At 43.5% G+C, this 24287-nt stretch overlaps 1 protein-coding gene and 2 pseudogenes across 1 annotated transcript; all 3 read left to right on the top strand.

The window, feature by feature from the left end:
- Positions 1-2041: 2041 nt before the first annotated feature.
- LOC117443849 (E3 ubiquitin-protein ligase TRIM35-like) lies at positions 2042-3475 on the top strand (annotated as a pseudogene).
- A 10433-nt stretch (positions 3476-13908) lies between these two features.
- Positions 13909-16754, top strand: LOC117443848 (nuclear factor 7, brain-like). The gene is made up of 2 exons (XM_034079668.2): positions 13909-13996; positions 14093-16754. The coding sequence occupies exon 2, from the start codon at positions 14109-14111 to the stop codon at positions 15495-15497; it is 1389 nt and encodes a 462-aa protein (XP_033935559.1). The 5' UTR covers positions 13909-13996; positions 14093-14108; the 3' UTR covers positions 15498-16754.
- A 4492-nt stretch (positions 16755-21246) lies between these two features.
- On the top strand, positions 21247-23312 carry LOC139433593 (E3 ubiquitin-protein ligase TRIM39-like; annotated as a pseudogene).
- The last annotated feature ends 975 nt before the right edge of the window (positions 23313-24287 follow it).

Consider the following 24287-nt stretch of genomic DNA (forward strand, 5'->3'; position numbering starts at 1 on the left):
GTATAATTTAATTTTGGTTTAGTATTGATAAGTAAACTTGAGTCAAAGATTGCTGCAACTCCACCTCCTCGGCCCGTGCCTCGAGCAATATGAGTGTTGACATGGCTGGGTGGAGTGGCCTCATTTATGCTGACATATTCTTCATGTCTCAACCAAGTTTCAGTGAGACAGCATATATCAATATTATAATCTGATATTAAATCATTTACCAATATTGCTTTAGATGCTAGAGATCTTATGTTTAAAAGACCACATTTAATCTTCCTGTTTTGTTGCACTGTAGTAGTTGTTACATTTACTTTTATTAGGTTATTATGTATGACACCTCTATTAGGTTTTACCTTAAATTGTCCTTGGGCAGACACACACACCGTTAATATTGGTTATTTTATTGGGTTCGGGATTCCTATGGGTGACTGCCTAGGAGAGAGCGCAGAGAAGCGTGTAAGACTGCGACTCTGCCTCCTGGTCTCAACTCCAGTTTGTCATGGATTGAGTCCACAAAGCCCTGAAATGTTTGCCGAAATGAGATCTGCACCATTCAAAGTAGGATGAATGCCGTCTCTCTTAATCATAGAGGCTTTGAACACCGACCACTCTGGTTCAATGTCCCCAACCTCCACAGGAATGCCCGAAAAGCTCCGCCGGAGGTGCGAGTTGAAGGCCTCCTGAACTTGGGCCTCCTCCAGACGTTCCAAGTTCACCCGAACTACACGTTTGGGCTTACCAGGTCTATCCAGAGGCTTCCCCCGCCACTCGACCCAACTCACCACCAGATGGTGATCAGTTGACAACTCCGCCCCTCTCTTTACCCGAGTGTCCAAAACATACGGCCTCAGGTCCGATGATACGATAACGAAATCGATCATGGACCTTCTGCCTAGGGTGCTCTGGTACCACATACACTTATGAGCATCCTTATGTTCGAACATGGTGTTTGTTATGGCCAATCCATGACTAGCACAGAAGTCCAGTAACAAACCACCACTCCGGTTCAGATCAGGGGGGCCGTTCCTCCCAATCACGCCCCTCCAAGTGTCTCCATCATTGCCCACATGTGCGTTGAAGTCTCCCAGCAAGATTAAAGAGTCCCCTTCAGGAGCCCCATACAGGACTCTTTCCAGGGTCTCCAAGAAGGCCGTATACTCTGAACTGCTGTTGGGTGCATAAGCACACACAACAGTCAGAGTTTTCCCCCCCATAACCCGCAGGCGTAGGGAGGCGACCCTCTCGTCCACTGGGGTAAACTCCAACAACGAAGCACCTAACCGGGGACTTGTGAGTATCCCCACACCCGCCCGGCGCCTCACACCTTGAGCAACTCCGGAGAAGAATAGAGTCCAACCCCTATCCAGAAGTAAGGTTCCAGAGCCGACGCTGTGCGTAGAGGTGATCCCAACCAGATCCAACTGGTACCGCTCCACCTCCCGCACAAGCTCCGGCTCCTTCCCCCCCAGAGAGGTGACGTTCCACGTCCCCAAAGCCAGCTTCTGTCGCCCGGGTCTGGTCCGTCGAGACCCTCCGCTTTCACTGCCACCCTTCTGGCAGCGCACCCGACCCCATCGTTGTTTCCCGTAGGTGGTGGGCCCGCGGGACGGAGAAGCGGAGGTGTTGCCCACGTTGCCTTTTCGGGCTGGGCCCGGCCAGGCTCCGTGGCAAGCCCAGCCACCAGACGCTCGCCGATGAGTCCTCCTTCTGGGCTCCAGAAAGGTACATTTCAAAGTACAAGTCTTAGGGCCTTTTATGAGAGAATGAGGAAGCTGGTCTGTGACATTTGAACAAAAATGCTCCACCCACTGCATGACTCACCTGAGACAAACAAGGATTGTCAGTGTGTTGTTCTGAGACAAAGACAGAAGAGATTTACCTTCGTAGCAAAAACTTCAGTTCACGAGGGGAAAACTGGACTACTGAGACTTCACACTGAATGTAAGTGTATTACTACTAAAGAGAAAACAACACTTGATAGAAAACTGCCATACTTACAGTGCTTGAACTCTTGCTGTGTGCCTGCTTCATTTTCAGCATTTTGCAACACACAATGGCGTCCATATCAGAGGAGGATCTCTCCTGTCCGGTCTGCCATGACGTCTTTAATGATCCAGTTGTCCTGACATGTAGCCACAGCTTCTGTAAAGCCTGTTTGAAGAACTGGTGGAAAGGAAAACAAACACACGAGTGTCCAGTTTGTAAGAGAAGATCCTCAAGGAGTGATCCTCCTCATAACCTGGTGTTAAAGAACCTGTGTGAGACGTTCTTAGTGAAGAGAGATCAGAATGTTTCAGCCGGGTCTGAGACTTTCTGCCGTCTGCACTTTGAGAAACTCAGACTCTTCTGTCTGGACCATCAGCAGCCAGTGTGTGTCGTCTGCAGAGATTCAAAAGCACACACCAACCACAGATTCAGACCCATGGATGAAGCTGCTCAGGATCTCAGAGAGGAGCTCCAGAAATCTCTGCAGCCCTTTAAGAAGAAGTTAAAGACTTTTGAAGAAGTTAAAGTGAAGTTTGATCAAACAGCAGGACACATGAAGGTCCAGGCTCAACACACAGAGATGCAGATTAAGGAGCAGTTTAAGAAGCTTCACCAGTTTCTAGAAGAGGAAGAGGAGGCCAGGATGGCTGCACTGAGGGAGGAAGAGGAGCAGAAGAGGAGGATGATGGAGGAGAAGATGGAGGCTGTGAGCAGAGAGATAGCAGCTCTTTCACACACAGTCAGAGCCACAGAGGAGGAGCTGAGAGCTGATGACGTCTCCTTCCTGCACAACTACAAAGCTGCAGTGGAGAGGCTGCAGCGCCCCCTGCTGGAGGCTCCACAGCTGCCCTCAGGAGCTCTGATAGACCAGGCCAAGCACCTGGGCAACCTCAGCTTTATTATCTGGGACAAGCTAATGGATTTGGTCACCTACACTTCTGTGATTTTGGACCCAAACACTGCTGTTCCAGAACTCATCTTGTCGGAAGATCTGACCAGTGTGAGACGAGGAGAGAGACAGGAACTTCCTGAAAATCCAGAGAGGTTTCATAAATACTACTACTCAGTCCTGGGCTCTGAGGGCTTTAACTCAGGGACTCACAGCTGGGATGTTGAAGTTGGAGGCAGTGCATGCTGGTTTCTTGGTGTAGCCTCAGAGTCCATCAAAAGGAAATGGATAGCACGGTCTGGATTATGGAGAATAGTATTCTCTAATGGAAAATACAAAATATTCTCCCCATCAACAGCACCAAGTAATCTCTCAGTGCCAACGAAGCTCCAGAGGGTCAGTGTGCATCTAGACTGGAACAGAGGAGAGTTGTCGTTCTCTGATCTTAATAACAATGCACACATCCTGACCTTCACACACACTTTCACTGAGAAGCTGTTTCCTTACTTTAGCAATAAGGATAAAATCCCTATAAAGATTTTACCAGAAGTGGATTAGGACAAGGCTGATGGTTGTTATCACAAATATGAGAGCCTAAACATAGATAGATGAATGGATGGATACTTTATTCATCCTAAATTGGGATATAATATTATGGGATTATATAATTTCCCATATTGTATATGACTCCAAATGTCCATCTACATACACATCTAATACTTAATGCAGATGGTAGAACTGACATAGATTTTTTTTAAGTCATTGTCTCGTACTTCTTTGTGACGCATGTGGAAAAACTGGCTCTACAGAACGTGGAATGGAGCAGCCAGTGGTGTGAAGCAACCAAGTAAATTAACTCAAGTACTGTGCTTAAGCACAATTTTGAGGTACTTGTACTTTACTAGAGTATTTCAATGTTATGTTTCTTTGTTCTTCTACCTTTAGTTACTTTACAGATGTGGATGAATGATGTGAAATATAATCAAGTGTTGAATCAGACATTAGTTCCACCTGGAGTAAATTCACAAGCTACCCTGCAGTATACAAAGTCATTCAAACTAGCTGCACCTTTACCAACTTTGAGAACACTTTCATGATCAATCAATATAAAACATAACATATATATTATTCTGAGATTAACCTACTTTTACTGTCACTACTTTAACTACTTTGACTTGAGGAACATTTTGAATGCAGGACTTTTACTGTAAAAGTACCAGAGTGTACACTCTGGTACTTCTACTTTTACTCAAGTACAAGATCTGAGTACTTCTACTTTTACTCAAGTACAAGATCTGAGTACTTCTACTTTTACTCAAGTACAATATCTGAGTACTTTTCCCACCTCTGCTAAAAGTCTTTTTTCTCTGCTTGCTCTCTCTCTCTCCATTAAAATCATGCTCATTGGGAGTTCCACAAGGCTCTATTCTGGGGCCTCTGCTGTTCAGTTATATATCAATCATCTCCCATTAGTTTGTGAAGATGTAAAAAAATGCACATGGATGCTGACAACACGATCATGTACACTGATGGAGGATGTTGAACAAGTTGCCAACAAACAATGTATCCACAGTTTAGAGCTAATGGATAAATCTGTACCCCTCTAAAGTGCAATCTGCTATTTAAATTACAACCATCAATCATTGGCTTATATTTGCAGCTGATCTTAAATCTGCACAGACTTTCACTCTATCAATTATTCAAGTGTTTTAAAGGAAATACATTGGGATGTTGTAGTTGTACTTCTATGTGTATGTGTGGGTCTTTGTACAATATGTTGATATGACTTTGATCAGTGTTTACAATTCTTAATGTCATGAAGACTATTTACTGCTTGTGGCGTGTCTTGATTGTTATGTGTGTACCTGCAGATATAAAATAATCTGTGATAAATCTTCTCTGCTCTTTATTATTTGATTTGAATAATGCTACTTGTTTAATTAACACCAACAATCCTAATAACAGAAGGAGCAGGGATACTCAGACGTTTAACCCTTGTGTAGTGTTCAAATTGACCCGATTTCCATTTTTAATGAATAAAAAAATATATAAGGATATTTCCGTTCAATGGCCAGGGCTTATTTATTGTGAAGGACATGTGGAATTGTTTTAATTTTTTTTCACAAAATGCCCACCCGCATTTATGTCCTTCATAAGAGGTTCGGGTCAATCTGACCCGTATACATTACCAGGACAGACAGACAGAGAAAAACACACAAACACACACACGCACGCACGCACGCACGCACGCACGCACGCACGCACGCACGCACACACACACACACACACACACACACACACACACACACACACACACACACACACACACACACACACACACACACACACAGAGAAGCTGTTTGATCCTGTTTTCCCTTGATCTTTACCCTTTTTAGTGTGTACACAAAACTATCCTAGAACATTATAAACATTTTAGATCTTCCAGAAATGTATAAACATTTTTAAATGTTCTCGCACTGTCCCCCTCGCACCTGCACGCCGGAGGAGGGACTAAACAGAGACATAACCTCACATTACAGTGTAGTGCAGAACTACAATTATCTACCAGCAAAATGGCCAAAAGATATTCTGCTCAGTGAGCCTTGGAGCTAATGATGGATGAGAGTGAGTGGAATGCATTAGAGGAACACGGTGAAGTGGAACAGGAAGACATTTCTGAATATGAGGATAATGTGGAGGTAAACTCAGAATTTGACAGCAAATTGGAAGATAAACTTGACTCAGATTCAGCTGCTGGAAGACCCCCACAGCCTGCCGCTGAAAGACCCCCACAGCCAGCCGCAAGAAGACCCCTACAGTCAGCTTCTGGAAGACTCCCACAGCCAGCTGTGAGGTCTGTGGACCCTCAAAGGACTCCAAGACACAGACTACATGCAGCAACTGCAACAAGTACATCTGTGCTATACACACGAAGAAGTTCTGTACATCATGTGTTTCCTAAACGGACTTGCCCATTGACTCACATGATGTTCTGTCACTTCATCAATATAGTTTTCGGATATACTGTATTTTATGAATAGGGACTGTTAATTGTTTTTATTTGCTTTGTGTTTATATCTGTTCTATGTAATTTATATGGATGTTTCATTCTCTCTATATTTCATAGCCAAATACTTTTGGCTGTGTGGTTCTTGTGTTCCAATTGCTGATAAATTGCTTTATTTCCTTCAGGGCTTTGATTATTATATGACAGATTAAAAATAATAAACATTAATGAAAAACATTTTCATTTACATTTGTCCTAGAAAAGCATGAGCAAAATGTAAACCTAGTTTTTATTACAGTGTATTTTTTTTACACTCAGAAGCTCCTCGCCGCAAGGAATTTCTAAAATATAGGATGAATCCTATTTTTGACGCGGCGCAGTGCAGTGCAGGCAGGAAGTGGAACGTTCATCCAACAACTGCGAGGCTGCACCATGGATGTATAATAAGAACTGGATACAGCGTGGGAGGCGGGGCCTCATTCATTCCTATGAGAGTTGCTCAATGGCGCATCATGACAAAATGGCCCAACTTTTGAGAGAGCGAAACGTCACAGATGACCCGGCATGCCTGAGAAGTACCCGTATGTGCACTCATAGAGCATGCGCAACTTTAACCACGCCGCCCAAAAGGCTCGTTCACATTACGCACGTGAATTTGCGTACACGTAACAGCACCGCGCGTTCATGACAGCATGGTACTGGATTTATATTAACGAGGCGGCAGTTAGCAGCTAGCAGCTAGCTAGTAAATTATGCTAAGTTACACATCAATCGTTATGTACTTTTATATTACGCTGACATCAGGATCTAGTGATATCCAAGCAACAGAGCTTCATTTAGCATGATACTTGTGTGGGTTGTACATGAAACCACTTGGTAATATATACAAATGTATATGTTGAAGCCTGTTATGATCAATTGTGAGTTAAAACGTTATCTAAAAAGTAAAGCTGATGGTGGAGTTAAAATAACAATAGCCTATTTCTTTTTTAAATGTGATGGAGTAAAAGGATAGTAACTGTGATTATTCATGTTAAGTAGCCCACACGTAACTAAAACAATTGCAAGTGCAATAAGAAGCTACAGGAACGTTAATCTGCGTCGGTGTGAAGCTGACCGTTGAGCGGCCCAGACCAAGCAAGGAGGCAGAGGCAGAACGTCCAAAAATATAACCCGACGTGGGCATTTATTAAAAACATGGGCACACAGTGCACAGCCTCAATCCTGCTGTTCTCCTTGTCCACATCCTGCAGCCACAAGGATCTCACACACACACCCAGCCCTCTCAACAGACAGGGAAACAGAGCCTAAATACACACACTCTAATCAGCACAACAAGACACAGGTGAGAGGGGAGGAGACAACACAGGACACCAGGTGCACACAATCATCAGCCACAGACAACATAAACTGTGCAATCACGCTAATAAAGTGCCATATTACCCGGCCTGAAGCCGTCAGTCCATAGTGACGAAGTTCCCTTCGTCACAGTCGGTAATATTAACTTTATTTAATACAACATTTACGGTACAAGATTTACATCATACAGCCCATGTAGTATGATATTTTACAAATGATGAATTACAGCAAACATGTGCAATATATCCATTATTACAGCTCCGTGGGCTGGCAGTAAGGCGATATGGGTCCGTTGTTATTGTGCATCCATGGGTAAAGAGAAACTCATGTACTGAACATGTAACATGAACGTGCCGGGCAGCGCGGTCCCGTGGGTTAGATGTGCGTTCATAATGCCGAGGGAAATAACTCTCAGAATAACGTTATTAGCAGATTTTTACAACTTGAGGAATGAATGTTTTTAATAAGGGCTATACAAACGTTCATACTGGGTAGTTTATTTAGTTTAAAAAAAATTATCCAACGAGTTACAGACCACTCTTTCCCCATGTAAGTCAAAGGGAAAAAGTGTTTCCTGGCCTGGCAACCAAACGGAAGTGTAGTACCGCCGTTTTACCAGCACGAATATTCTCATCAGACTCTGGCGCACTTCCTGGGGGCTTGGGCTGCACACACGACGCTCCGCTTCCGCAACGTTTTGAAATGCGCCTGGTGGGTTATGACGCAGGAGGAGGTCGCAGCGCGGTGCGGCGCAGCGCAGCGCAGCACAGACGCTTCCGGTGGGATCAGGGGGTTAGTAGGCGGAGTCGGCCACTAACGGCTCGACAGTGACGTCAGAGTTCAACTCCCGCCTGTTCCAGCCTGCTCCAAATAAGGGCAAAGAGGCGGGACCTGCTGCCACCGAGCTGGAAGTTCCAGAGCTAGCTGAAGCTACCAAGCTAAGCTAACATGCTCCCCATCTGCACACTGCTGTCGCATTTTACGTTTCTAAGGTAAGCGGACATGAAACTATACAGCAAAACTATAAATAATAATCTAAGTTATTGAGTTTTTAGCATAATACTTCAGAATCTTAAAACCCCTTAAAGGTGGGGTAGGTAAGTTTCAGAAACCGGCTCGAGTGCACTAAAATTTGAAAGTACACAGTCGAAAAGAATCCGCCCCTTCCTTCAGACTTCCTTACAGAGCACCTCCTCCAACACACATGAACGCGCAATGCACGCCCAATTATGGCACGCCCAATGAAGAGATACATTTGTGCGTGCACGAGATGGAAGGCTGACAGACAGGGCGGCAATCCAATCCGGATTGGTCGTGCTTTTTACAGTATTACGGCTTCCACAGATGATATTTTTTTATGGATTTTTTGTCAAAGCACTTCAGATATTCATTGCTATCGGGATGTTAAGAGCATTCCATGGAATATAACAAAAAGTGTATCGGTTTCTCAAACTTACCTACCCCACCTTTAATGTGTGTATGCAATTGTGCTAAATTCAACACTGGAATCAAGCAAATATTAATATGTTTGCATGACATTAGTTATTTGTATTTTGATATCACTTAACTATACGTTTAATACATTTAAGTCAAGCTAAGGTACATGTGATGGTAGCTAGTTAGTGCTCTTACCTGTGAGGCCTCCTCCAAACAGCATAATAACCAGACTGTATCATTAAAACTAAGTACCAGTTCTAGATCCTTGACTTTAGACAAACAATTCAAAAGACAACATGTATTTAAAGACCAATCTTTATTTGAATGTGCCTCTTAAAGGTGGGTTAGGTAAGTTTCAGAAACCGGCTCGAGTGCACTACAATTTGAAAGTACACAGCCGAAAAGAATCCGCCCCTTCCTTCAGACTTCCTTACAGAGCACCTCCTCCAACACACATGAACGCGCACATGACGTCAGCAGACTGGTGAAAGTGGCCGCCTGTTGCTGGCGAGTCATTGAAGTGCTGCTGCAATGCACGCCCAATGACGGCACGCCCAATGAGGGAACAAGATACATTTGTGCGTGCACGAGATGGAAGGCTGACAGACAGGGCGGCAATCTTGACAGTACTACGGGTTCCACAGATGAAATTTTTTTATGGATTTATTGTCAAAGCACTTCAGATATTCATTGCTATCGGGATGTTAAGAGCATTCCATGGAATATAACAAAAAGTTTATCTCGAGCCTATTTCTGAAACTTACCTACCCCACCTTTAACCTGATATATTAGTTATACAGTAATAGTATTGACAATCTAAAAAAACTGAGCAACTCAACAGTCAACTTTATGTTTCTTATTGTCTAAAGCATTTATTATTTTCATTTTCCCCCTCTCATATTCAGTGTGGACGGATTGAGACAGCGTGGTGTCCAGAGAGCTGCAGAGACTTCAGGGAGAAACCTCCGTGTGATGGATGTCCTGTCTGTTGGTTTGGAGAGGACTGAGGGTCTTTCCTCAGCGAGGAGGACCAGGCCTGAAGGAGGAGCCCATGCTGGGCACAGCTGATACCAACTGCACAGGCCTAGTCTGTCACTTTATTGTTTTGGATTAGGCCAACCGGCTAACTCAAACATATCCAGGTTAGGAAAATCCAGCTTCGTAGTACAGGCCTCTGAACTCAGCTCTTGGAAAACTTGTTTTGAAGGCAAAAGTTGTTTTGTTTGATTATATACAAGCACTTTTCTAAGTTGTGGGTATGTGTGTGAGTGTGTGTGTGTGTGTGTGTGTGTGTGTGTATGTGTGTGTGTGTGTGTGTGTGTGTGTGTGTTTGTGTGTGTGTGTGTGTGTGTGTGTGTGTGAGTTTGACCTGTGTTTGAGGTCTGTCCGTTGACACAGGATCACAGGGTCAAACATACGAGGGGGTGTCTAGACGTGTGTGTGTGTGTCTGTGTGCCTGTGTGTCTGTGTGTGAGAGCTGACTCCGGGACTTCGGGTGGGAGTATACGCTGGTGTGAAAGCGGCTAATAGCCGCTGGTACTTAGCTGGTACTTAGCTGGTACTTAGCTGGTACTTGTCCCTTGTACTTGTTCCCCCCCGAACTCTTTAGTCCCTGGAACTGTACTAGTCTATCACGTCCACACCGGAATAAGTCCCTGAGGGAGGATTACGCAAATGAAGCCGCTGACGCCACTTCTTCTTCTTCTGCTTTGGGTTTACTGATAGGCCGCAAACAACTTCACGGCGTATACTGCCATCCGAAGTCCCGGAGTGCCCCGGAAGCTGCTGGGTAGCGTCTTCCGAGTAAATCGCCAGAAGCGCCAACACCTCCTCATCACTCCACCGCTCCCATATTTTATTTTGTGTTGCCATAAGTTTGTCTCTCTCCGTTGGTGCGCTGGGCTAATGCTAATGCTAATCATGCTAATGCGAGCAAATAAAACGGCGGCTTCACAAAACTTTTCAGAGTTTTACGGGGCGTTGTTTGCAATTCTCCCAGCCAATCAGAAATTGTTAGTGTGGCCGACACACCCACGAACCATTTCCTCTCCAGGAAAGTGCCAACTTTCTAGCAGGGACTATCTGGGGGTGAAAATGTTTGTGCGAACTCGGGACTAGTTCCAGATCTTTTTAGAGTGAAACCAGATCTCCCCTCTATTGGCCTAGTTCGGGGCGAAAAGTACTCCGGTGTGAAAGCACCTGTATATAGGCAGTGAAAACAGACACACACATTGAAAAATACTTGAAGTTTTAAGACGATAATTTACTTAATTAACGTCATGTTAGTTTGAGGAAGCCTTGACGGTAGAGATTGAGACTGAGCTCATCTGGAAAATGTTTCCTGAGGTAATGAATCAAGTGAGAGATAGTTACTTTCTGTTAGGAATCTTGACTCAATAGTATGAGGACTCAAATGCACAACCCATAGACAAAAGAGGTTTAAAGAAAATAATCTTTACTTTGCAAAAACAAATGACTCTTCCAGAGGATATAACAAACTGTCAAAAGTAAAGCGCTCACAATGGAGGATAAAAGGCAAAACACTGAGTCCTTTAAATGATGGCTTGGATCTGGCTTAATGGAACGAACGAACAATACGAACTGACTACTAACAAGGGGAGACAGCACAATATATACATGAGGTAAGTGGGCACAGGTGGAAACAATCAGGGGCGGGGTAGACGCTGACAATGGCGGGAAAAAGAACCAAAGCAGGAAGTAAAGGGACCTGGAATGAGACATGGTGAGTACAAAATAAAACAGGAAGTGGAACATAAAATAAACTAGCATGAACATGACAATCACAAACATGACAAAACTTAACATATTTGATGGGACACTGCACTTTCTCATAGACTTCTATACTTCTTGTGTTTTTGAGTGGTGTCGCCGGCTGCTGGCCACTTGAACAGAATAATGACTTTCCAGGCAACCGAAAGGTTATTTCTGTGTTTTGCATTGTTTCATAATTCATGCATACTGTCAGGCCCGCCCCTCCCTACAGGCAGATCACGCATAGTGCGTGGTGCCTCATCTTGCGGAGGGCCGGGCCTCATCTTGCTGAGGGGTCCTCATCTTGTTTGCAAATGCGGCGCAATTTTGTGCTCCACAGTTTCCCCGCTGCGAGGCTCCGGTGCTAACAGCTCCGGCGCTAACAGCTCACGAGCGTGCTCCCCCCCTCATGACGGAACTTTACGTAGGGCCCCAAGTTGGCCAGGAGCAGCCCTGCATGCCGGCATAAAGTAATTGTGGCAGCTGGGTGTGGTTAGAGCGCCGGCTGCTGGGGTGAGGGGAGTGGCTCAGCCAGAGGCCAGATTGTTGTTTATTTTTGTGAACTCCCCCTCAGTTTCAATAAACTTTGTTTTATTTTTCACAAACCACCTTTTACTTCCATCATTTTTAACTCTAGCGTGAGCCAGAATGCTCACAGTGGCACCTGAACTGGGACCTACATGTCGGAATGAGAAAACCCTCAAAGCGCGCTGGGGCAGGCACTCGAGCATCTCCCTACTCTCCAGGAGAACACCACCACGCTACAATGCCAACAGAGCTAGACTCTGCTGGAAATTGATGCTTCCCAGCGCGAGGAGCTGCTGCAGCGTCCGGCCACCCGGAGGCCGCCAGTGATCGGCCTCCAGAAAATGACGTCGGACGACGACCCGGAGGCTTACCTCGATATCTTTGAGGGCACCGCGGCGGCGTGTGGATGGACGGAGGAGGAGTGGGCTGTGCGGCTGCTGCCCCTGCTCTCCGGGGGGCACAGTTGGGTGCGCACAGCCTGCCGACGTCCTCTCGATACGACTATGACCAGCTGAGGACGGCCATCCTGGACCGGCTGGGCAGCACGCCGGAGGGTCATCACGACTTGACTTTATTTTGTGTTCATGCACAGTAGAAAGACTTTCAAACACTTGAACTTATAAAAGAAGAGATTTCTCATTTCCAGGAAAAAAGGGTAATTTTATTCAGATAGTACAACAGAAACAGAGAAAGGACTTGGTCAGCATGCAAAAACAAGGTCTTAATTATCCTCAGGATAGAAAATCTGCTCTGCCGGAGATTGGAAAACCTACTCAAATAAGATGGAAACAACCAACACCAGTGTGATTTTGGTAACAGTACGACTATCTAGGACAAAGTTATAGTGTGGGTGCCAAATCCGGCAGCACCAAGAACTGGTTCTGCCACATGTCATCTTTTCGGATCTTTTAGATGTTGGTAATCTTTTTGGATATTGTGTACTTTTGGGACGTTGGTAATCTTTTTAGATTTTGGTGATCTTTTTGGATGTGAGTGATGTTTTTGGATGGGAGTGATGTTTTTGGATCATAGTGATGTTTTTGGACGTTAGTGATCTTTTCGGATGTGAGTGATATTTTTGGATGTTTCACATGAGTGTAAAAATAGTTATGAGACCACAAGTACAAAACAACATGAAAGTGTTATCACTCAGAGATGTATTCAAATCCCACAGTGAAAAGTATTCTATAAGTCTCTTGATCAGAAAATAGTTATTTCAACTCTTGGTGACCATGGGGGAAAAAGAAAGTATTTTAAAGCAGCAAAATCAATATATATAATATTTACAAAAAAAGTAATGGCGCTTTATGTCAAGAATGTTAGTTGTGCCATTCCTCAAAGCAGATTCTGTCAGATACAAGCCAGAGGGCCACAGTACACTGCCTACATCTTGAGGAGGTGCACTGGTCTGCATGGTCTGCCTACAAAACAAGGCAGACCAAAAAAAAATGGTATGCAGCCCCAACAACAGCCTCTGATTCCTCTGAGTTCGTGCAATGCTTCATGGGATGGATAATTAGATCTATAATCTCCATCTAACTCCTAGAACATCTCAAATTACTTCCAAGATGGATAAATGTTCAAAAAAGATATCCATTGTTTGTTTATACACTTCTTGAAATCTAAGAAAAATAACAATTGTTTTTCTATAATGGATTACAAATTGCCTGAAAAGTTACAAACAAGCGGCAACATATGTGATGAACTTAAGGTCGCTCTGTTGCGGAGATATTTACGCGAGAGTGACATGACTGCACTTCAACCAGAGGACATGCAACACATACCTGGCTGGATTCCAACAAGGTAGGTTGTGATTACATTTCAAAGTACAAGTCGTAGGGCCTTTTATGAGAGAATGAGGAAGCTGGTCTGTGACATTTGAACAAAAATGCTCCACCCACTGCATGACTCACCTGAGACAAACAAGGATTGTCAGTGTGTTGTTCTGAGACAAAGACAGAGAGATTTCCCTTCGTAGCAAACTTCAGTTTACGAGGGGAGAACTGGACTACTGAGACTTCACACTGAATGTAAGTGTATTACTACTAAAGAGAAAACAACACTTGATAGAAAACTGCCATACTTCCAGTGCTTGAACTCTTGCTGTGTGCCTGCTTCATTTTCAGCATTTTGCAACATACAATGGCGTCCATATCAGAGGAGGATCTCTCCTGTCCGGTCTGCCATGACGTCTTTAATGATCCAGTTGTCCTGACATGTAGCCACAGCTTCTGTAAAGCCTGTTTGAAGAACTGGTGGAAAGGAAAACAAACACACGAGTGTCCAGTTTGTAAGAGAAGATCCTCAAGGAGTGATCCTCCTCATAACCTGGTGTTAAAGAACCTGTGTGAGAGTTTCTTAGTGAAGAGAGACAAGAAAGTTTCAGCCGGGTCTGAGACTTTCTGCCGTCTACACCTTGAGAAACTTAAACTCTTCTGTCTGGACCATCAGCAGCCAGTGTGTGTCGTCTGCAGAGATTTAAAAGCACACACCAACCACAGATTCAGACCCATGGATGAAGCTGCTCAGGATCTCCGAGAGGAGCTCCAGGAAGCTCTGCAGCCCTTTCAGGAGAAACTGAAGATCATTGAAGAAGTTAAAGTGGAGTTTGATCAAACAGCAGGACACCTGAAGGTCCAGGCTCAACACACAGAGATGCAGATTAAGGAGCAGTTCAAGAAGCTTCACCAGTTTCTAGAAGAGGAAGAGGAGGCCAGGATGGCTGCACTGAGGGAGGAAGAGGAGCAGAAGAGGAGGAGGATGGAGGAGAAGATGGAGGCTGTGAGCAGAGAGATAGCAGCTCTTTCACACACAGTCAGAGCCACAGAGGAGGAGCTGAGAGCTGAAGACGTCTCCTTCCTGCACAACTACAAGGCTGCAGTGGAGAGGCTGCAGCGCCCCCTGCTGGAGGATCCACAGCTGCCCTCAGGAGCTCTGATAGACCAGGCCAAACACCTGAGTAACCTCAGCTTCAACATCTGGAGCAAGATGAAGGACATGGTGTCCTACTCTCCTGTTATCCTGGACCCAAACACTGCTCATCCATTACTCATCCTGTCTGAAGATCTGACCAGAGTGAGACTTGGAGGAGAGAGACAGGAACTTCCTGATAATCCAGAGAGGTTTGATTATTACTGGCGTGTCCTGGGCTCTGAGGGCTTTAACTCAGGGACTCACAGCTGGGATGTTGAAGTTGGAGGCAGTGCATGCTGGTTTCTTGGTGTAGCCTCAGAGTCCATAAAAAGGAAAGGGAAAGCAGAGTCTGGATTATGGAGAATAGGATTCTCTAATGGAAAATATAAAATACTCTCCCCATCAACAGAACCAAGTGATCTCTCAGTGCCCACGAAGCTCCAGAGGGTCAGAGTGGATCTGGACTGGAACAGAGGAAAGTTGTCGTTCTCTGATCCTGACACTAACACACACATACACACCTTCACACACACTTTCACTGAGAAGATGTTTCCATACATTAGCAATACAGATAAAATCCCTATAAAGATTTTACCAGAAGTGGATCAGGACAGGTAGGTAGGTAGGTAGGTAGGTAGGTAAATTAACTGTAAGTAGTGTACTCAATCACAATTTTGAGGTACTTTACTTGAGTATTTCAATGTTATGTTATTTTGTACTTCTACCTTTAGTTACTTTACATATGTGGATGAATGATGTGAAATATAATCAAGTGTTAAATCAGACTTTAGTTCCACCTGGAGTAAATCCACCAGCTACCCTGCAGTCTACAAAGTCATTCAAACTAGCTGCACCTTTACCAGCTTTGAGAACACTTTCATGATCAATCATTATAAAACATATCATATATATTATTCTGAAATGGACCAATCTGCACAATGACTACTTTTACTGTCTTTACTTTCACTATATTTTGATGAGAATACTTTTCTACTTTTACTTGAGGAACATTTTGAATGCAGGATTTTTACTGTAACAGAGTATTCCTACACTCTGGTACTTCTAGTTTTACAAGTACAAGATCTGAGTACTTCTACTTTTACTCAAGTACAAGATCTGAGTACTTCTACTTTTACTCAAGTACATGATCTGACTACTTCTACTTTAACTCAAGTACAAGACCTGAGTACTTTTTCCACCTCTGCTAAAAGTGTTTTTTCTCTGCTTGCTCTCCCTCCGTTAAAATCATGCTCATTGGGAGTTCCACAAGGCTCTAATCTGGGTCCTCTGCTGTTGAGTTTATATATCAATTATCTCCCATTAGTTTGTGAAGATGTAAAAAAAAATGTACATCTATGCTGACAACACGATCATGTACACTGATGGAGGATGTTGAACAACTTACCAAAAAACAATGTGTCCACAGTTTAGAGCTAATGGATAAATCTGTACCCCTCTAAAGTGCAATCTGCTATTTAAATTACAACCATCAATCATTGGCTTATATTTGCAGCTGATCTTAAATCTGCACAGACTTTCACTCCTTTTTTATTGAGCACCAACGGTTCACTGATCAATGATTTAAGTGTTTTAATTGAAATATATTGGGATGTTGTAGTTGTACTTATATATGTATGTACAGGTCTTTGTACAGTATGTTGACTATTTACTGATTTTGGCGTGTCTTGATTAGTATGTGTGTACCTGCAGCTCTTTTAAAAAACTATTATTTGATTTGAATAATGCTCCTTGTTTAATTAAAACCAACAATCCTAATAACGGAAGGAGCAGGGATACTCTGATGTTTAAGATTGTAGGCCTATGTTGTAGATTGTATTATCGGATCATGTAATATTTATATTTCTGATGTAATTTCTGGAGTGTCAACCTTGGTTTGTTGTTCAATAGATATTTGTTAAGTTGTACTAAACCTTTGTTTATGCTTATTGTAAATATGGGTTGGTGGCCTGACCTCATATTTTGGAAAACTTGTTTTGACGGCAGAAGTTGTTTTGTTTGAATATATACAAGCACCTTTTTAAATTGTGGATATATGTGCGTGTCTGTGTGTTTAGTGTACGGCATGTTGTAGTGTTTACCCTCGCCCTGCATCACTGTGATGTCAGCAGGAGGTCTGTTAGATATGATTGGTCGTCACACAGCTGAGCGGTGTTATTGGAACACGCACGTGCACACACACCTACACACGCACCTACACCCACACACACACACACACACACACACACACACACACACACACACACACACACACACACACACACACACACACACACACACACACACACACACACACACACACACACTTAATTAACTAATTATTTTATAATTTATTTTATTTGTTTTATTTATTATATATAATTTATATATTTAAATATTATTTCACATTTCATTTGCAATGTTGAATGTTCAATGAAAAGTTCTGTTTGAAAGGATGTACTTGAATTATTATTATATATTATCATTATGTCAGTGGTCTAAAGTGGTCTTACAACGGTGCCGACAATATTATCGTTTATCACAATAATTTCCGGGAAAATGTATCGTCCAACAAAATTAATTATCGTGACAGGCCTATATGCAACAAGGTTCAAGGTTATTTATTGTCAAACTAACATAGCTACAGAGTAATTATGTCGTTGAAAATTCTTCTTCTTGGTGTTTTGTACCTATTTAAAGAAAACTGGGAGGAGGGTCCGAGATCAAGTAAAAATGAAATCCAGTACGTTATGGACCTGCGAGAACTCCACTCACTGGGGCAGATATCACGTGAACATTTGCTCCAGGCTCAGGAATGTCAGCAGCGCCTGTACAACAGAGGGTCAAAACTGAGACAATTTTCATCAGGAGATAAAGTGCTTGTGTCTTCTAGCTCTAAATTACTCGCAAAGTTTCAAGGGCCCATTGTGGTCACACGGCGAGTGGGAGACGTAGATTATGAGGTGGTTTGTTCTGACAGGGGGGGAGCAACACAGATTTACCACCTTAACCTCCTTAAAGCATGGAGGGAGGTGGCGTCTGCTTCTCTGGCCACCACGTTGATTGAGAGGGATTTGGGGTTGGGGCCGGAGGTAATAAAAAACAGCAAATTAGCCCCGGACTGTTGTGATGACCATCTCTCACCGGGTCAGAGAGCAGACGTTGCCTCCAGTTGTCCTGACATGTAGCCACAGCTTCTGTAAAGCCTGTTTGCAGAACTGGTGGGGAGGAAATCAAACACGAGTGTCCAGTTTGCAAGAGGAGGTCATCAAGGAGTGATCCTCCTTGTAACCTGGTGTTAAATAACCTGTGTGAGACGTTCTTAGTGAAGAGAGATCAGAACGTTTCAGCCGGGTCTCACTGCAGTCTGCACTTTGAGAAACTCAGACTCTTCTGTCTGGACCATAAGCAGCCAGTGTGTGTCATCTGCAGAGATTCAAGAACACACACCAACCACAGAATCGGACCCGTGGATGAAGCTGCTCAGGATCTCAGAGAGGAGCTCCGGAGATCTCTGCAGCCCTTTAATGAACAGATGGTTTCAGTAGCTGAAAATAAGCCTTATGCAGTCTTATTAAAACATCTTGTAATTTGCATAAAGGACGGTAAATTGTTTTTTTGTGTTTTTTGTTGAAGAATAAGGTGATCACTTAGTGTTAGTGGTGTTTTTTTAATCTGGCATGTTAAAGGGTTTGGTTCTTTCAGTGGAAGAGGGAAAAGAGCAATGTGGCCTTTTAACAGAATATGTACGAACATGACTGTACTTTAACCTGAGGGCATGCAACAAATACCTGGCTGGATTCCAACAAGGTAGGTTGTGAAATTACATTTCAAAGTACAAGGCGTAAGGCGTTTAATTGTGTTAAACCAACAAACTTATTTGAGTTAGGGGAGAAGGCTTTACTTAATAATTGGTAGCATAAACACAAGTTTTGAAGTTGATTACTCAAAAAATTAAGTTGTTCCGACTAGTTTTACCGTATGTTTTAAAAGGAATTTTAAGTTGTATGTACTTAATTACCCTCATTGTGAACAACCATTTATAAATTAAGTTCCTTCAAATATATTGTATTCAATTGTTTGTTTTTCTTAGCTTTTTCATGTTTTTGCCTTTAAAGAAAGAAATTAATTAATTCCACAACAAATATATATTAGGCAATTCACTTTTTATTTTGAACTGCAGTTGTTTATTTCAACACATGATGTTTCAATCAGGAGAGACTTCATTTGGTTTGAACCTTTATTGACACATGCCATGATAAGGTGCATGAACACCTGAAATCACAGCTGACTGCAGGAGAGAGGAGAACCATTTTATAGTTTGGCTGCAGCACGGTGATTGGCTGCTGGAGAATGAGGTGAAATGTAATAGGTTAAAGAGAACGCCTGTGATGAGCTGATTATATGCAGCTGCGGAGTGAATGTATCACACCCAGTCTTCCTGAAAGAACTTCATTTAAATCTTGAAAAAAAGATAAATAACACAAATTTAAATTGCCCCGCAAATATTAAATAAACACATTAGCCATATTACCATGGGACACGGGGACACAGCTCATACATGCTGCCATCACATCGAAGTTAGAGGCCTTTGCATATTTAAAACCAGTGCCAAATGTGTAAAATCGGTAAAGTTTTTGTAAAACTACAGAAACAAACTCTCAATGGCCACCAGTCTGCAGATCTCACATTCATTTGACACAATATGTAACAAAGATGTTTCCACTGCCGACAGTCAGTATTTCAAACAGTACGGACACATTTAACGCAGAATGCTCTTTCATTTGTTTTCCCTCGACCACGATGGTTCCATCGTATGGTCAGATCCATGGACCGGTCACTGATGAAGGCGATATGCATGTCCTTTTGAAGCACATTAAATAATAGGTTAGCGCATAAGAGATAATGAATTAGGTAACTGCATACTTTTTAAACTGTCACTCTTAGCTAATTCAGAGCCATTACTACCAGCTGCTAAAGCAACGCTGCTATTGTTTTCACCTATTGAGTCTGCATGTGTGTGTCGTCATGGCAACGTGGTCCTGAAGACACACAGAGGTGCTTTTGAGTACTTTGCCTAGTGTTTAAATGCATGTGGACAGATTTTGTCAATCCCAACCGTGCACGTGTTAGTGTCCCTTCTCATCTTTTAGCAGGTTCCATACAACATGTGAACTGGTTAAGAAGAGCAGAAGCCACTTTTCAAATTGTACACAATCCTTTTCCCGTGCCATTGCTGTCAACAACACCTATGCATGCTGAACGTTGCTAAGATATTATTGATTGGGGTGTGGCCAAAAGTGCAATATGCTTCAGCATGTAGCTGACAGAGAGCAGTGCTTTTGTCCTGTGTCCACTGGGCCCATTTATTTTTATGTTATTTCAAGATTTTTAATTACGTCGCTAAACTCCTTGAAAAGGTCCTCTTCCTTTTCTCCAAGGTAGCCTACACGACAAGGCAGCGGATGGCTATAGTTCTCTGCGTACTTCAATTGTATTGTGCTATTTTTGAAAAAGGAAAAAAAGAGAAATGACGTAAATGAATATATTCTGAATGGGAGACTGCCAACAACTTGCATTTCAATGACAACTCTAAATAAGGATCCTACCTCAAGAAGCATGTCCTTGATCTGCTTCACCGAGATTCATTTTTAACAAAAAGCGACATCGCAATAGTAACCAAAGTATTTTTACTCTCACAGTAGCCTCTACTACTTTGTACCCTCTCACAGAACTATTCACAGTGCAACGACAAGGCTATCTACTGTATTTGAATGACAAGAGATGACACTCACCTTAAAATGTCCTTTGTATATTTCTATTTGTTTTAACTGTGGGAACTTGTCCAGGCATGTTAAGTGGGAGTGGACTTGAAATCCTTAACTCAAGGTGTAGAACAATTAAGTTATCAAGCCAGTCGCATTACTTACTTCAACTTGAATTTTGTTTTAAGTCAATTGACGCAGAAATCCGAGTTTAAATTACACACAATAGTAAGTTGATGTAATTACCAACATTATGATGTCAACACAACTTATAAATGAATGTTTGCAACTTAAAATGTTTATCTAAATCAATTAATCCAAATGTGTATCTTGCAACCATGCATTTAATTAAGTGGTGGTAAAAGGTCGCCTGAATGACTTTTTAGAGTGCATGACTCACCGGAAACAAACAAGGATTGTCAGTGTGTTGTTCGGAGACTAAGACAGAGAGATTTACCTTCGTTGCAAACTTCAGTTCACGAGGGGAAAACTGGACTACTGAGACTTCACACTGAATGTAAGTGTATTACTACTGAAGAGAAAACAACACTTGATAGAAAACTGCCATACTTACAGTGCTTGAACACAGCATTTTGCAACATACAATGGCGTCCATATCAGAGGAGGATCTCTCCTGTCCGGTCTGCCATGACGTCTTTAAAGATCCAGTTGTCCTGACATGTAGCCACAGCTTCTGTAAAGCCTGTTTGAAGAACTGGTGGAAAGGAAAACAAACACACGAGTGTCCAGTTTGTAAGAGAAGATCCTCAAGGAGTGATCCTCCTCATAACCTGGTGTTGAAGAACCTGAGTGAGACCTTCTTACTGGAGAGAGGTCAGAGGCCTCCAGAGGCTCTCTGCAGTCTGCACTCTGAGAGACTCAGACTCTTCTGTCTGGACCATCAGCAGCCAGTGTGTGTCGTCTGCAGAGATTCAAAAGCACACACCGACCACAGCTTCAGACCCATGGAGGAAGCTGCTCAGGATCTCAGAGAGGAGCTCCAGGAAGCTCTGCAGCCCTTTCAGGAGAAACTGAAGCTCTTTGAAGAAGTTAAAGTGGAGTTTGATCAAACAGCAGGACACCTGAAGGTCCAGACTCAACGCACAGAGACGCAGATTAAGAAGCAGTTCAAGAAGCTTCACCAGTTTCTAGAAGAGGAAGAGGAGGCCAGGATGGCTGCACTGAGGGAGGAAGAGGAGCAGAAGAGGAGGAAGATGGAGGCTGTGAGCAGGAGAGATAGCAGCTCTTTCACACACAGTCAGAGCCACAGAGGAGGAGCTGAGAGCTGAAGACGTCTCCTTCCTGCACAACGACAAGGCTGCAGTGGAGAGGCTGCAGCGCCCCCTGCTGGAGGCTCCACAGCTGCCCTCAGGAGCTCCGATAGACCAGGCCAAACACCTGGGCAACCTCAGCTTCAACATCTGGAGCAAGATGAGGGACATGGTGTCCTACTCTCCTCTCATCCTGGACCCAAACACTGCAAGTTTATATGGAGGTGAATACTCAGCATGGTCAGCATCAGGTCCAGAAACTCCTCTCCGCCTGAAGAAGGAGCTCCAGAGGGTCAGAGTGGATCTGGACTGGAACAGAGGAAAGTTGTCGTTCTCTGATCCTGACACTAACACACACATACACACCTTCACACACACTTTCACTAACATGTTTCCACTCATTAGCAATGGAGATACATTCCCAATTAACATTTTACCAGAGGTGGATAAGGTTGACGACAATGAGGAGGATAGCAAAGAGGAAGGCAATTACAGCGAGGATGTGGACAACGAGGATGACGAGGACATTTGCTACCATTTTGACAAGAGATGTAATTACAAGCTTTGTGAAAAAGTACCAGCATCAAAATAACTTAAATGTCACCTATTATGCAAAATCCACTTTTACAGGTCTTTTAAACATTACTATGTGTCCCATCTGTGTTAAGAGACAGTGATGGTCTCAGGAACAAAGACCCCCTCTCTTTTTGTCCTGATCCATCTTTATAAAAACCTGACCCCCTGCAGTTTGCCTACAGAGCAAACAGTTCCACAGACGACGCCATAGCCCTGGACCAGAGGAACACATATGTGAGAATGCTGTTCATTGATTACAGTTCAGCATTCAATACCATTGTGCCCTCCAAGTTGGTCATCAAGTGCAGAGACCTCAGGCTCAACAGCGCCCCCTGTGACTGGATCCTGAACTTCCTGACGGGCAGACCCCAGTGCGGGTGGGAAACATCACATCCTCCACCGTGATCCTCAACACCGGAGCCCCTCAAGGCTGCGTGCTCAGCCCTCTCCTCTACTCCCTGTTCACTCACATATACGTGGCCACACACAGCTCCAACACCATCGTGAAGTTTGCTGACGACAAGACCGTCATCGGCCAGATCACAGACGGCGACGCCACGGTGTACTTAGAGGAGGTCGAAAACCTGACATCTTGGTGCCAGGATAACAACCTCCATCTCAACGTCAGCAAAACAAAGGAGTTGATTGTGGATTACAGGAAGCAGCAGAGAGAGGGACACTCCCCCATCGCCATCAACATGATTACGGTGGAGAGAGTCAGCAGCTTCAGGTTCCTCATATCACTGAGGACCGGACATGGACTCTTCACACCACCACCATCACCAAGAAAGCTCGACAGCGGCTCTTCTTCCTCCGCAGGCTGAGGAGGTTCAACATGGACTCCAGGATACTCTGCAACTTCTACAGGTGCACCATAGAGGGGATCCTGACTGGCTGCATCACGGCCTGGTACGGCAGCTGCTCCGCCCTCAATCATAAGGCTTTACAGAGGGTGGTGAAAACTGCACAGAACATCACCAGGACGGAGCTGCCATTCATGGAGGACCTTTACTCCCAGCGGCTCAGGAAGAAAGCCCTCAGGATTATAAAAGACCCCCATCACCCCAGCCACAAACTGTTCTGTCTGCTGCCGTCTGGCCGGCGTTAACGCAGCATCCGGACTAAAACCACCAGACTCAGAGACAGCTTCATCCCATAAGACTATTAAAAACCTGACCTGTTGAAACAACATCCACAACATTCATCTGGCTGCAATTTAGAAATTACTTATCTAATATATCATATTCCAATCACTTGTATATACACTCTTATTGCACTATTTCACTATTATACTATTTTACTATTTTTCTTTTTGTATTTACTTGCATTATCTTTTCAGTTTTAGGTTTTATTGTGTTGCACTGTTGGAGGAGCCTGTGACCTAAGATTTTCATCGTCATAACTACACTGTAGCTATGTTCGTATGACCAATAAAAGCCTTGAACCTTGAACCTTTAGCTGATCAGATTTTTACCTCTTTATGATGTCACAATGTTTTTTTGGGTTGTGCAACCATTAGCCAATAACCAACCAAGGTAACACCCCCCACCTTATCACCTGCATCTCCTCCTAGAGCACCTTTGAGCTTTTTAAACCAATCATCTGTATATAACTGAGAACTATATTGTTCCAAAAGAGATGAATAGGGGACCTTTAAGGTTCCAAAAGTTCATGGATGCTACATACAGAATTGCCCAAATCAGAATCTTACGATACACTGATTTATAATTAGCGATGCATTCATGTATTCAACGATTTAACGTTGCTTCTAATAAAGGACAAGCTTATTTGTATGACTT

This window comes from Pseudochaenichthys georgianus, unplaced genomic scaffold (genome assembly GCF_902827115.2).
Source record: "Pseudochaenichthys georgianus unplaced genomic scaffold, fPseGeo1.2 scaffold_687_arrow_ctg1, whole genome shotgun sequence".
Classification (NCBI taxonomy): domain Eukaryota; kingdom Metazoa; phylum Chordata; class Actinopteri; order Perciformes; family Channichthyidae; genus Pseudochaenichthys; species Pseudochaenichthys georgianus.

What these genes read in the sequence shown, in the direction of transcription:
- LOC117443848 (XM_034079668.2), top strand. Translation starts at nt 14,109, where the DNA reads ATGGCGTCCATATCAGAGGAGGATCTCTCCTGTCCGGTCTGCCATGAC.